This window comes from Lytechinus variegatus, chromosome 8, assembly GCF_018143015.1.
Source record: "Lytechinus variegatus isolate NC3 chromosome 8, Lvar_3.0, whole genome shotgun sequence".
Classification (NCBI taxonomy): Eukaryota; Metazoa; Echinodermata; class Echinoidea; order Temnopleuroida; family Toxopneustidae; genus Lytechinus; species Lytechinus variegatus.
The window spans coordinates 10,963,271-10,978,553 of NC_054747.1; the positions used below are offsets into that span (position 1 = coordinate 10,963,271).

Sequence of the window (15,283 nt, forward strand, 5' to 3'; positions counted from 1 at the left end):
GAAGTCATATGTGGAAAGATCAATTTCACATGCAGCTGCTATTTCATAGAATAATCTGCCAGAATATCTTAGAAATATACAACCATACGAAAAGTTTAGAAATAGCTTGAAAACACATTCAATCACCATTTTGTAAACAATTAATGTAAGAACCCAGTGCTCTCCCCTCCATCTCCACTCCTTTTGTAAAAAGCGCTTTAGAGACATGCAACTTTGCTTATAAGTGTATTTTGCGCTATACAAAAACGTTTAATTATTATTATTATCATTTATGCAAATCGCTGCCTTCCAGGTGCAGATCTAAAATGTATACGAGCGTAAAGGAATGTATCCCCTCTTGATCCTACCCCCATTCTTCTGACTTTTTACTTTTTTTAGACTGAATACGTGTTTGATTTTAGAGTGAATACCCTGTTTGTGTACCAAAATTTAAAAATACATGTTCTCCACCATTCAGAAGTCCCAAGCCCGCCCCTGCACAAGTTCCAGCTGAATATTTTGATTTCTTGCTTTTTTTTATTGAATAGTCGCTGGTGATACATTATCATATGGACTTATGCTTCTATGAAGTTCCCCGCTAATTCTACTTCAAAAAAGTAGCTGTATCATACTATCATGTACTTTTAAGATAAAAGTCTAGTATTCATGATATTACCTATATATCCATTCCCTTTCAAAATCTCTATCTCCCTTGTGCCCCCTCTCCATACATTATCTGTACTTTCTATCTTACCCCCTCCCTCGCCCCTCTCTCTCTCTCTCTCTTCCCCATTCTCTCTTTATTTCTCTTTCAACTCCTTATCCTCTCTTCTCTCTCCCCCTTTATCGTTCTCTCTCTCCCCTTGATCACCCCCTCTCTCCCTCCCCATCTCTCTCTCTCTGACGCCGCCTCCCTGTTTCTCCCCTCTCTGACTATCTTCCTCCCATATCTCCTTTGTTCTCATTTTTCTTTCTTTCTTTCTTCCTTTCAGAGCAATATGGATCGCCATGTTTGGTATGATCTTGGTTCAGGTGCTCCCTCACATAGTGGGCGTGGTCATGTATGCTAATTATGCTGGCTGTGACCCCAAACTTCACGGCGCCATAGCGAGCTATGACCAGGTTTGTGACATTACCCTAATAGCTGTAAAATTATAGTATTTAGTCAAAATGCTGAACGCAATATAACGCATTATAACGTAAATATAAAGACAACCCTTTTTCAGTGGGTTAGCGCTGAATAACCTTTTGCAACCACTAACCAGTACAATTCCTTCGCTTTGGGTGGTTGACGACGGCGTAACTATGCGTGATAACCGGTATATAGAAAGGATAACTAAAACTACATATTTGGATACAGAAAGTCGTCGAATGCAACCACTGCTCGCAATCATTCAAAACACAATTTTAGGTTTTTTTTTAAATATCAATTATTATATTAGAGTATTACTCTTTTATATTGTAAAACAGATTTTTTTTGTTTCTAAACAAATGTATTGCAATAATAATCTATTTAATTGTTATATTGTAACATTTTATATCGTGCAGGCCTATTTAATCAGATGTTGATTTCCAATGTTATATTCTGTATAATGATTTAGACCATGAGTGATTTTGAACTGAATGATCAATAAAGATCACAACAATGGCCTCTTTATGTAAATTTTATATCTGGATGTTATATTTTCATATTGGACCAGTTGATGCCCTATTTCATCATGGACCTGTTTGGTTCGATGCCAGGTTTACCGGGGTTACTTACATCGGCAGTCTTCAGTGCAGCATTGAGGTAAAATAATAAGGTATCACAGGCCTAATTAATTTCCCATAGACTTGTGTGTTAAAGTGGCACTTAAACAGAATTCATAAAAAATAAGGAGGAAATTCAAGGGTTGAATGTTTTCTACCAGTGGATAGGATAAATGTCTGACATTCTATATCTGACCAGAAAAGGGTACGTCGACCGGCTCATTTTAAAAATAAATCAGCATTTACGAAGACTACACCTGACGTGACCAAATTCATCACTTGAGAGAGTAAAATAACCCTAATTCTTCCGCCAGTGAAAATATAGTGGTGAAATATCTTTCCAATTTGGAAAAAGTAAGTTCAGTAGGGACCCTCCCTAGAATCAGTGTTGGATTGTCAGTCATATTCATACATTTTTGTCAACATCAAATCTTAACCTGAGGTTAAGTTTTTGAAACGACGTCATAACTTCGAAAGTATATGGACCTAGTTAATAAAACTTGGCCATAAGGTTAATCAAGTATTACTGAATATCCTATTAGAGTTTCATGTCACATGACCAAGGTCAAAGGTCAAAGGTCATTTAGGGTCAATGAACTTAGACCATGTTGGAGGAATCAACATCGAAATCTTAACCTGAGGTTAAGTTTTTGAAATGTCATCATAACTTAGAAAATATATGGACCTAGTTCATGAAACTTGGACATAAGGTTAATTGAGAAATGGGTTGGCTCGAATGAATATCTTTGGCCTGCCAGTTGTGATTAGGCCCGTGTAGCCTTAAGAGGGTTACTTCCGATTGGTCTAAGTGCCAATTCGTCCAATTCCTAACTCATCTACTATTATGTACTATTTTTACGAGGCCGCCAACATTTTCAAGCTTAACCGCTCACGATGGCGGTCTCCTGCATTTGTTTTAACTGATATGTTCTCTTTATTGAATATTGCTTCTTGTTGATATTTATTGTTCATTGCTTTTTATGACTATATATTGCTTTATTGTTTTGTCAAACTTAATGTATCACCTTTGTAGATATGTTGCATATTATCTAGAATGCAGAAATAAAATAAAGTCAATCAATCAATCAATTACTTGGTCTACCATCGATTCGTCCACTACTCATATGGTCCAATTGCCATTTCGTCCACTCACCATTTCGTCTAATAACCAGTTAGTCCAGTTGTCATTTGGTCCATATACAATTTGGTCTAATTGGACTTAATGTCCATTGGGCGAAATGAATGAAAAGACAATAGATATTTGACCAACCGGTTTTAAGACGAAATGGTCATAGACAAACTGAGTTTGATTTGACGAAGTGATTATTGGCCAAATGGTTATTGAACCAAATGGCTGATAGACGAAATTTTAATGGATGGAATTGTATCAGACTAAATGAAGGTAGACCATGTCATTACTTGGATGTAGAGACATAAAGCTGGAAGCTTATTTGTCCCTCGTCACGTAGAGTTGTCTCTGGTATGGTGAATATTTTAATGGATGGGATTTCCAGTGCCTCTCGATTGCAGATTTAAATGAATTTACACTAGTTGCAGAAACTGCTTCCTCTGGCAAAGCATTCCAGTTATTAATGCTTCTAGCTGTAAAAGCATATTGTCCACATTGAGTGGACGAGTTGGCAAAAGACGAATCGGCTGTTTGCCATGAAGATTTCGCCATTACAACGAGATTTGTGTCATTTTTAGGGCTACTATCGTTCTTAAAATAATCCAGGCGTTGCAAGAAATTAACGTTCAATTGGAAAAATCCACCTTTAGTCCCCTGCCAAAATAGGAACGTTTAAGAAAGATGAGTTGCAATTGGACGTAAATCAGCTACTAAACTGCGTTTAATCAAAGGACCTATATTCCTGATTCTGGGACTTACGCTTGTTTGGAATTGAAGCGTCTTGCCACCTATTCAAATAGGCCTATTGCTGCATTGGATATGAAGTAATTATTACTTAGACAATTATGGATGCGTTAGTTATTTTCCCTTTTTTCAAATTATCTGAGTGTTTATCATCCAGTTTTTTCCATAAGATTAATGAGTTGTAAAACGTCTCCGGATGTTGAGAACATTGAATTTGATGACGCATTGCGTTATCGACACTCTTCGACAGTACCATCTCATCTACAATCTATATCTCATACACAATAAGTTTACATGTGATGCCTTTCTTCTCACTCTTCCTCTCTCCCGCCCTGTCTATTTTCGAACTTCTTTCCTCTTTATTTCCCTTTCCTCTCCCACTTTCCTTTTGTTTTCCTTGTCCTCTCTTGGACATCAGCTTTTTTTTTTACTCATTGTTAAAATGAGTACCCGAATAATGCCTATGTTTATAGTGTATATTTTTATATATAAGTTGCTTTGTTATGTTTTGTTTTGATTTTGTGTTTATTTTTTTTGACAAAAAATACTATTTTGTTTTTGTTTATCTGTTTATGTATATATTTTCTTGTTTTGAACAAAATGTTGGCAATTGCCGGTGACGTTATGTAATAAATTCAATTCAATTCATTTCATCTAGTGGTTTAATTGTCAAGTCACATATGATTAACTTTTAACGTCAAGGAATGACCCCAAAACAGGAGATGCAATATTATAACGACCGGCATGAATGTTATTACTATCCCACAGTACTATTTCATCGGGTCTGAACGCCCTCGCAGCAGTAGCCGGCGAAGATGTCATCAAAGGCATTTGGCCGAACATGAAGGATAGTCAGTACACGTGGATATCGAAAGGATTTGGTGAGAGGCGAATCAGGACATTTTTTGCAAGCACTTCCCAGACGCTTTCCACAACGCAGAGAATCTTTTCCTCAAAAACCCTTCAAAACAAAGCAGCCTTTGTCGAAAATCGGAGAATCAGAAACAGTAGTGCCATTCTTGACTCTGGACAAGCGATATATTTGGATTTCATTGTCCGGTCCGAAACTTCTGCCGGTGCGCTGTCCCGCTCGGTCCACCAACTTTCGACAATGACCTCTACTCTGTCCATTGTGATTTTACGGGCATTTTCTATAGATTCTGAACGTTGCAGAAAGCGTTTTAGAAGTAGGTGCTAGTATATGCTATTATTCTAACGGTGGCACTTAAGGGGCAACTTATTCGGTGGTGTGTTTTTTTAAGTGATAGAAAAGAAGAAAGAAATAGCAGAGGGGAAAAACAGCGGAGAGGGGAAAAAGGAACACGGCTATATATCGTTAGCCATCCCATAAGGTTGTTATAGAGGTCTACTTGATTTTGACTGTTTCGTGCATGTAACGACCACTTTGTTTGAATGAATTGAATTTATTAACCATTCACTTTACGTGAACATTTGTTTTATGATATATAATTGATGATATGACGTAATAATGATAAAGATATATCGTTGCATTGTATACCGATATCTTGGCTCATTTGGTAAAGTGTCCGTCTCAGAACCAGGAGGTCACAAGTTCAAACCCTGACCGCGTCAGACCACACGTGAGAAAAAACGTTGAAACTGGGAGTTGCTGCTACCCTATTTAACGTTCAACAATTCAAGGGATAGAGCTACGTCGCTCCGGCGCTACACGGTGGCTGCAGGTCCCACGATCAATTGGGCTTAAAGAATTTTGAGAGTATTATCATTTTTCATATTTCATTTCGAACAATGAAATATGGATTTTCATTTTCATGCAACAATACTATATCAGTTAACTGTTTGTCTAATCAATATTGGTAAATGAACGAGAATCGTAGGGGCTTAATTAGCGTAACTCAATAGTGATTGCCTGACGAAGCCTAGCAGGTTGCAGACGAAATGTCGCTCTCCAACTACGTTTGACACATCGTGAGATAACTGGTCATTTCTTCTACTCAATCAATAGTGATTATTAGGCCCCTATTCTGAAGTCAGGTTTAACTTAGACCATCATGGTCTAACTCTGTGCTAAAATTATGGGAAGCCAAAATAGTCAAAATTTTTGTTAAGTTGTTCGTTTCTTATATTTACTGTGCTCTTTCCTGATTCATCGATGGTGAAGACAATCATCTATTTAAACTTCCTAGACAAGTAAGAATGACTTGAGAGCCAAATGAGCTGTAATATGATATCTCTACTAGCTGTTTGTGATTTATGTAACAATTGGCTGTCCAATTTTCTGAAGTCGGGTTTTAACTTTATACTCAGGTTTGAAGTTAAACCCGACTTCAGAATACGGGCCTTAGACCATCACTGGCCATTGGATCCTATGAAAGTATCAACCATTTGGAACGATAACAACTCAGGAATCAGGCAAAACTAAATTTTACCAAGTGATACAGATTAATACATCTCTTTGAAAATATTTTCTTACCCCCATGCAGCTTTGCTGTTTGGTGTGGTGACCATTTTCTCTGCACTCCTGGCATCTGAGATGGGAGAAATTCTCCAGGTATAGAAAATCAAATTAATTGATAAAAAAGGAACAAAGAGATAAATGAATAGATATGTTTGTACAAAATCATAAGCATGACCCAAGATAATGACAGTTCATTTCGAGCAAATCAAGATAAACTTGTCCTATGATAATTTGTATTGTTATGTTATTATCATTATATTATCATTATTATTATTACTATTATTATCATTATTATTATTATCATCATTATTATTATTATTATAATTATTATTATCATCATTACAATTTTTAGTTATTTTATCCATTTAGGGCACTTCTCGATGGAATTCTAGCAAAATAGACCAATATTTGTAATAAACTATCTCCCATGTTTAACTCATGCAATGTATTTTAAACAGCGTTTTTACAGTGTAAACCAACAAGCTCATGGTTACCCCCCTTTTCCCCCATTGATAGACGGCAATGAATCTGTTTGGTATGTGTGGTGGTCCTATCCTGGCGCTTTTCTCATGCGGAATGTTCTTCCCATGGATCAACTCAAAGGTGAGTGTTGACGAACGTTGAGGGCGTAATACTTCTCAGTTATCGCGGTCATTCTGTCTGGATGTAACTACTCCACCGTATCGTGTGACCCTTTAAAAGCATATAATCGCTTTTTGATAAAGAAAGAGGGAACTCATAGTTCGAAATCAGTTCTGTAGGAAATCATATTATAAGAAATGGTTTCTATTCATTTTTTTTTTGGTTCTTTTATGAGCCTGCTGTTCATCATTTAATACAAATATATCAAACTCCATTTAGCGTAGACTTGATTCCATCCGAAAGCAACACAAAATCATTATTATTGAGATACAATCATAAAATACAATTTAAGATTAAAATCAACGTCATTCACCGTCACCATCACTAACAGCATCAGCGTCGTCATAATTATCTTCATCATCATAACCAACACCATGATCATGATCATCTCCGTTATCATCCTCCTCGTAGTCATTATCATTTTCATTGCCATCATCCTCATTATCAGCATCATCATCACCACCACCACTAGCATAATCATCGTCATCACCACCACCACCATCATCATCATCGTCATAATCTTCAACTCTATTCATGTATTAATTATATTGCTCTTATAGGGGGTCATATCAGGGACTCTTCTCGGTCTTGCCTTCGCCTTCTGGGTTGGTATAGGGGCGCAGATTTACCCCCATCCACCCAAAGACCCACCCCTCTCAGCCGACCTTTGCTCTTTGGAAAACTCAACTTTCTTCTCGACATCGGAGTCGATGACCACTTTATTGAACTACGAAGACACAACAACTATGATGATGATGGAAGAAACGACGATGCCCGATTCTGGGAATTTGGAGTAAGTTATTACTGAGTGAGGAACAGAGAGGCAAATGTAGGGAGAGAGGGGGTCCAGGTACAATTGGAGGTGCAAAGAGGAGCATAGCAGGTTGTATCCTGGGAGGTTCAAAAAAAGTTTTTGTTGTATATAGTTTTGGTTATAGTGTAGATTGACTTGTTTGTGTAAAGAATTGGCAAATAAGCATCTTTTTAAGGTAATGTTGAAAAATTGTGATGCTTGTGGATTCCTGAAAAGCGTTGGGCAAGGAATTCCAATATACGGGACCAGAAAAGACAAAAATAATTTTTTGTTAGTAAAGTTCGGGTTGGATGTAGGTGATAAGAGTTTCGTTGTCTTGTGGGATAATTGCGTACAGAGGAGTTTTTGCAGAACATTGATAGATATTACATGGATGACAACATTATCTACCCTTTAAAAAAAATGATTGCACCCATTGGCTCTTACAAGCTATAGGGTTTGACTACCCCTGTCGGACATTTTAGAGTGATATTGGTGATAAGAATCACATTGTTCATATCTTTTATCTTATCTTTGAGTCCTTGAAAATATGCATTTGAAAGAATTGTGTGAAAATCCATATTCCAGTTGATAAAATCATCTTCAGTGTCATCTTTCGCTTTAAGAATTCCTGTTGAATATTAGGATAAAATCGCACAACGTGGCAGCTCGATCTGCTGCTCAGAAAAATATCATGTAGCTTCATGTTACCTCACTTGGGCCCCGTTGCATACAAAGTTAATGACAACTTTGCCATACAATGGTAACTGCCATGGCAACAAATGTCGATCAGCCAATCAGAATCAAGTATTTCAGGTAAGTTACCATTAGATGGCAAAGTTACTATGGTAGCAACTTTGAGCACCGGGGCCCTAGGGCCGGAAACCCATCAAATTTTTAAATATAGTAAACTAATGATGTCGACAACGTGTTGTTATTTTCTTTTGCCATGTTTAGGTCTTCCTCGTTTGATTTGTATAAGATTTCATACACCTGGTGGGGAGTATTCTCATTTCTCGTTTCCGTTGTCTCTGCTATCATCATCAGCATCTTAACAGGCAAGTAATACTGAAAGCAATGGCAAGGGGGTCGTTTCATTTGATTTGATTTGATTGATTTATTTCCGTTTCACAGTAATATGATAAACATAACAATAATATGATAAACATAACAAAACAAGGTCGAAAATACTACAAAATATAATATGTATATATAAATAATCATAAATTTAAGGAACACAGTAAATAAATTTATCTAAAATGATATTTGTATTTAAAAGTAAGACGGAGGGACTTGCCAAATAAAGCAAAGCTTGTACAAGAGGCAAGCCCCTATCTTAGTTAAATTACAAAACTACAACAAATAAATATTGGGTCGTGATTATAATTTTGTTTATTAAATTCATTAAACGTGTAATAATATCAAATTTGCAGTAACAGTTACAAGTTACTGAAAACGTTCAATCTGATTGGCTGATAGCAATTTTTTTTTAAAATAGAAATTGTGCAATTGGTATTCAAAGTTCGTCTTTATTATGGGCCCCAGGGGCCCATTGCAGAAAGAGTTGCAATCAATCGCAACTCTAAAAATCATGCGTAACTTGATTTTCAACCAATCAACACCGCGCATTTGGGACTTGTGATTGATTTTTTGACTTACGTTTAAACGCAACTCTTTCTGCAACGGACCCCAGGTCTTTCTCAAACGGGACCAAAACTTTGTTACATATTAATTTTGAATGACTTCCACACTGTAAAGGCGCAGCAATACATGAAATGTTAACTGGTTTACAGTGTTAGTTCTACGCCCGTGTTAATACAGCGTTTGTTTCTTGTTGTTTTTAACATCCTTTGGCTTTGTGTTCAAGTTATAGGGTGTATTTTTAACACCTCATTATTTTGTCATCCAATGACACCAACTAGCAGTTTTTTTACAGCCCATTAAGGCTATTTGTATTCAAATACTTAACACTGTATCAGGAATCATTATCATGATGAACTACTGCAACATTAATATAGGTCTATTTTTGCAGAAAGATGGACGTTATGGTGATCACAGCGTGGCCAGTGAAAAAAATCCAATAATGCGAGGGGAGCAGTGAAATTATGCTAAAAAAAGGTTTTCAACCTAAATTTTAGAAGTGGCTAACCAAAATTTTTATACAAGCAAAAAAAAAAAAGAGAGGGAAAAAAAGGAGATCAACCTAAATTTTAGTAGTGGATGCATGCATGTGAACGATTCCCCCACTTCTGTCGGTGCTGGCGCCGTTCATTAGTTAGTAGAAATGTGAAAAATGAAAAACAGCATGTGGGGGAATAAAATGGATCAAAATTATGCTAAATATGCTATTATTATGCCAGATTCTTTGCTTAAAAAGTCTAATTATGCCAGGCATAATGAATTATGCTGAAAGGGTCGAAATTATGCAAGAAAGCATAATTATGCCAGTTCTCGCATCGTTGGGTGATCATGAGAAGTGCAAGCCTTCGTAATGCAGGTATTAAACGTGTAAACCTGAATTAAGCTTACATCCTTGTGACTGTAACTTGGGCCAATAAATCAGCCCGAACGTTTATCTCATCTGTCTTATGTGATTTTTCAGGCCCTCAGGATCCGAGAAAATTGGACCCCCGTTTGATATGTCCAGTGGTCGATAGATTGTGTTGCTGCCTGCCTGAGAAATGGAAGATACCACTCCGCTGCGGGGTAGGGGAGGACTTTATGGCAGACGAGGTAAGTTTGATTTAATATTACCATTCTAAGAAAGCTAAAAAACAATGGCCCATATTCTGAAATCATGTTTAACTTAGATCATGGTCTAACTCTGTGCTAAAATTATGGGGAGCCAAACCCCCCCCCCCCCTTTTTTGGCTTTTAAGACGTAGAATTTTATTTCAAAATACTTCAGTTATCATTCCAGACAATTATGAATAATTTGAATGTTATATAATTTGATAAATTGTATGTGTGTTTTAGTGATTTGTGTCCCATTGGCTATCCATATTTAATCCACAAATTGAAACCAGGGTTTAATCTAAATCCGTGTTCAGAATAAGGGCGTAAGTGTAGGGGTGGGTCGAAATGGGCACCTCATTCATTGTTACCCCTTTTTCAAGTGATTAAAAGAGATCAGTATAACAGGAAAAGAAGAAAGAAAAAAACACAAAACATGGAATAGAGATGAATGAAATGAATAATACCCTATAGTATGCATAGCCACGTTTGTTATTGTTGTAATATTTGTAATTAATGTTATCAAATTCGATTTTCATAACGAGCTTTCATGTTAGTCTATTTTCTGATCAGAACATGATTGTTAAAAACACAATTATTTCTAATAATTCATGTTTTCTCCTTTTTTCATTTATTCGACATCGAATATAGAAGGAATACGAGTACCGAGCAATGAGGAAACAGGATCAAGTAAACCACGAAAAAGAAGGAGGAATAGAATTCCAGAAAATGACAGAAACTTAAATACGAAAAGAGTACTATTCTCATCGAGTTCACAGTCTTTTTTTATTCGAGATTCGGGGTGTGAGAATATTCAACATTGACAATGTTGCACTTGACTGCATTCTGCGGAAAGTTCCAGGCTATTACTGTGGTCTCTGTTAGAAAATGATGCACAGATATTCAACAGAAGACGAACAGGTTTCATGCGTGACGGGCGTGCCTTTTTATCTATTGTTGCCCGTCTCTGGAACTCCTATCCCTACCTTCTTCACTCCGTGAAATTGACATTGAACTCTTAAAGTCGTCTCTCAAAACTCACTTATTTCAGCAGATGTGTAGTAATTAATTAATATTGGATAAGCTTGCGCCAATGAATGTTTTTAACAGAAACATGGCGTAATATTAAAGGGATTGTCCGGGTTGAAAATATTCATATCTAAATAGAGTCAGATTCACAAAGGAAAATGTTGAAAATTCCGTCAAAATCGGAAGTTATTTGAAAGTGATCAACATTTTGTGAAAACATGTTATATGCAGATCGTCATGAATGTTCATTTGGTGGGCTGGTGATGGGGGGGGGGGGGGGGGGCGGTCCCCCCTAAATTTTTAGTTTTCTTTTTTTTTTGCTTGTCAATTTCGTTTCCTGCGTACCCCCTAAATTCCGATGGACCCCTTGAAATGTCTCTCCCCTAAAATTGAGGTTGATGTCTTTTTTTTCTTTGTTTGTCAATTTTTTTACATGTGTCCATCACAAAATTTCAGGTAGACTCCCCCCTAATTTTTTTGGCTTCCGCCGCCAATGATAGGAGCTCCCAGCTTTTCATTGTGATTTGATCTGCTTTTGCGATGCATTTGCTGCGTGCTAGGATTGATTCTGCGTCGCAGTGCAAAACGTCTTTTGTGGTCTCTCGCTCGCCCTGAAACATTTCCCATAGACCTGTGTGTTAAACTGGCAACTTCAATAAAAAAAATCATTAAAAATGCGGATGAAATTCGGCGGTCTAATGTTACTACCAGTGGATATGATATATATCTTAGAATCCATATCTGACCCCAAAAAGGGTCCCTCGACCGGCTCATTAAAAAAAAATCTGCATTTATGAAGACATATTCATCACCTGATTATAGTAAAATAGCCCTAATAGCCTTCCGCCAGTCAAAATATAGTTCCAAAGATGGTGGTATTTCTTCACAATTTGGGAAAGAAAGTTCAGTAATTACCCTCCCAATATTCAGTGTTAGATTGACAGCCTTATTCATACCCTCTGTCGATCAGCTATATCGAAATAAAAATTGAAAATGGGTTGGCTCGAATGAATAGGCCTATCTTTTTCCTCCACTTCATTGCATGGCCCAAGATGGCGTACGTGGCGTATATTTCGTTACAAATCCTGACAGGTAGATAAGAGTTCTCACTATCAATAAAATATAAAGGGAATCGCTATCTGTTAATAAATACATTATGAGAAATTTGATAGAAGGAATAGGAGCATGTACCTCCTCCCCCCGATCCCTTGCTCTACAAATTCCTGCGATCAAACTAGAACATTATAATTCATGTTTAAATCAGAAGTAGTTTATAATAAGGCTTTATAAAATTATTCGAACATACGTGCTTTCCTCAATAATGATGTTTGCCTAAAAACCTGTAATGACACCCCGTATTTGCAGAACAATAAATAGATTGTATTTGCTCAGCCTATTACTAGTTCTGTTGTGTGAATGAGTGGCAAATATTGGATGTACCACATATTTATATGATGTTCTTTTCGCCTACATGGATGTTATGCATACATACATATGAATGATTATGATTAAAGGACAAGTTCACCCCAACAAGAAGTTCATTTTGATAAAAAAAATCTAAGAAGCATGACACTGAAAATTCCATCAAAATCGGATGTAAAATAATAAAGTTATTACTTTTAATGTTTCACTTAATTTCACAAAACATTTATATGCACATCCTGGTTGGAAAGCAAATGAGGAGACTGATGTTTTCACTATTTCTTCAGTGTTTCATTATATGAAATATTCTAATTTTCTCCTCATTGTCAAGTGAAACAACGATTAATTCCACCCTGAACAAGTGGAATTAGCAATCAAGATGGTCCTTATTGTCAAATCTGTAAAAAATGAAATATATATTAGAAAACAAAATAAATAGTGAGGGACATCATCGTCTGTCTCATTTGGACGCCACTGAGTTGTGCACATCACTATTTTGTAAAAAAAAACAAAAAAAACAAGCGAAACTTTAAAATGTCAAAACTTTCTTATTATACATCCGTTTTGATGATATTTTCAGCGTTATGCTAATTTAAATTTTCTCTATTTATTCTAATCAACATTTTCCCTGGGGTGGACTTGACCTTTAATGTGTCCAATTTATTCCGTTCTGTCTGTAAATATTTAATATAGGATTACCCATCTTTTAAACAGAAGTGTTTGAGAAAGAATATTCGTCATAACTTTATCATTATACATCCGTTTTGATTATTTTTTTCAGCGTTATGCTAATCTAATTTTCTCTATTTATTCTAATCAACACTTTCCCTGGGGTGGACTTGACCTGTAATGTGTCCAATTTCTTCCGTTCTGTCTGTAAATCTTTAATATAGGATTACTCATCTTTTAAACAGAAGTGTTTGAGAAAGAATATTCGTCATAACTTTATCATTATACATCCGTTTTGATGATTTATTCAGCGTTATGCTAATCTAATTTTCTCTATTTATTCTAATCAACATTTTCCCTGGGGTGGACTTGACCTTTAATGTGTCCAATTTCTTCCGTTCTGTCTGTAAATCTTTAGTATAAGATTACTCGTCTTTTAAACAGAAGTGTTTAAGAAAGTATGTTCGCGAAAACTATGATGATGGGACTGTTAGATGACAATAAATAGATTACATTATGAATTTAGTTTCATGGTTTTTTTTTTGTTTTGTTTTAGTGGCTTGGAGTATAATTAGAGAGAGTACTCTGAAAATAATTAAGTTCATATCGACTGAAATATATTTTCTTTCCACATCTACTCAAGTCCACCCAAGAAAATTGTTGATTCGAATCAATAGAGAAAACTCAATCAAGCACAACGCTGAAAATTTCATTCAACTGTTAAAATTGTATGTAAAATAAGAAAGTTATGACAGTTATAAGTTTCGCTTATTTTTCACAAAACAATTACATGCACAACTAGGTGATATGCAAATAAGAGATAAGAATGATGTTCCCCACTCACTATTTATTTTGTTTTTATTGTTTTAATTATACAATTTTTTTTTTCAGATTTGACAAGGATGACCAATTTAAGTCAATCATAAACTATCAAATTCATAGTAATTCCACATTTTTGCTGTTTAGGGAGGAATAAAAATTTCTTTCACACGACAATGAGGAAAAACGACAGATTTTTTTCTCACATTTTCTATTACTAAATACAAAAGAAATAGTGAGTGCGTGACGATATCAGTCTGGTCCTTTGCATACCTACCGGTTTGTGCATTAAAACTGTTGTGAAATTAAGCGAAACTTTAAAATGTCATAAATTTCCGATTTTCTCCTTTTATTCAAATCAACTTTTTGTTTGGGTCGTCCTTCAATTTTGTTATAGTTTTATGCTATTGTAAAATTATTATGAATTGATCTGTACTTGACCATGTTCATTTATAATTGTATTTGGTGTATGTATTTTTGATGGAAATAAAATAAATTTCTTGAATCTTGATTCTTTGTGGCAAAAATTCGTGTTTGGTTGATGACATTAAGCGAACTTTCTCTGTGATCATTTTGTTATTCGTATGGTCCAGTGGCTAGAGTGTTGTCACTCACAATCGCAAGTTTTTGAGTTCGAATCCCCATCGATCTGCCATTGTCTCTATTAAAAAAAAATACCCGAGAGTAATGACTGCCCCCCCTGACGAGTCACAACTCATGCAAGGAACGTACCCCTGCCCACCCCCCCCCCTGACGAGTCACAACTTGCCCCCTCTTTTAAACTTGAAGACCTTTTTTTTCTGGTACGAAGCCATTTATTTGTGGTTGAGGACCTTTTTTGTTTTTTTTGCTTGTCAATATTTTTGGCAGACGAATTTGCCCCCCCCCCCTAGGAAAATCCTGGGTACGCCACTGGTCAGCCACTACATGACTGATTAACCTAGCTAGACGTAAATTGTTTCTTATTAGGTAATTGTTTATATACCAGCTTGGCGTTTACCAGCAAAAAGCTGCCCTGGGGCCCGTTTCATAAAGCTGTTCGTAAGTTAAGAGCGACTTTAAGAACGACTGGTGATCCTTTCTTACGCGCTAAACCGTCACCAATGAATATACAGTGTACTACAAGAAAGGATCA

General features: G+C 36.1%; 2 protein-coding genes across 2 annotated transcripts in view; both read left to right on the forward strand.

The window, feature by feature from the left end:
- Positions 1–6,140, forward strand: part of LOC121420640 (sodium-coupled monocarboxylate transporter 2-like) — a 20,639-nt gene extending 14,499 nt beyond the window's left edge. Inside the window, exons 7-10 of the mRNA XM_041615304.1 lie at positions 972–1,101; positions 1,680–1,768; positions 4,370–4,482; positions 6,067–6,140. Of these exons, the coding sequence (XP_041471238.1) occupies positions 972–1,101; positions 1,680–1,768; positions 4,370–4,482; positions 6,067–6,140 (406 nt within the window). The remainder of the gene's footprint in view (positions 1–971; positions 1,102–1,679; positions 1,769–4,369; positions 4,483–6,066) is intronic.
- A 423-nt stretch (positions 6,141–6,563) lies between these two features.
- Positions 6,564–10,953, forward strand: LOC121420642 (sodium-coupled monocarboxylate transporter 2-like). The gene is made up of 5 exons (XM_041615305.1): positions 6,564–6,644; positions 7,244–7,476; positions 8,434–8,534; positions 10,079–10,209; positions 10,861–10,953. Exons 1-5 carry the CDS (start codon positions 6,564–6,566, stop codon positions 10,951–10,953), a joined length of 639 nt encoding a protein of 212 aa, XP_041471239.1.
- The last annotated feature ends 4,330 nt before the right edge of the window (positions 10,954–15,283 follow it).

Bases quoted from the DNA above. Each gene is read 5' to 3' on its own strand.
- LOC121420642 (XM_041615305.1), top strand. From the start codon at position 6,564: ATGAATCTGTTTGGTATGTGTGGTGGTCCTATCCTGGCGCTTTTCTCA. The intron at 7,477-8,433 runs GTAAGTTATTAC...TGCCATGTTTAG, and splicing joins CCCGATTCTGGGAATTTGGA to GTCTTCCTCGTTTGATTTGT. The intron at 10,210-10,860 runs GTAAGTTTGATT...CATCGAATATAG, and splicing joins AGGACTTTATGGCAGACGAG to AAGGAATACGAGTACCGAGC.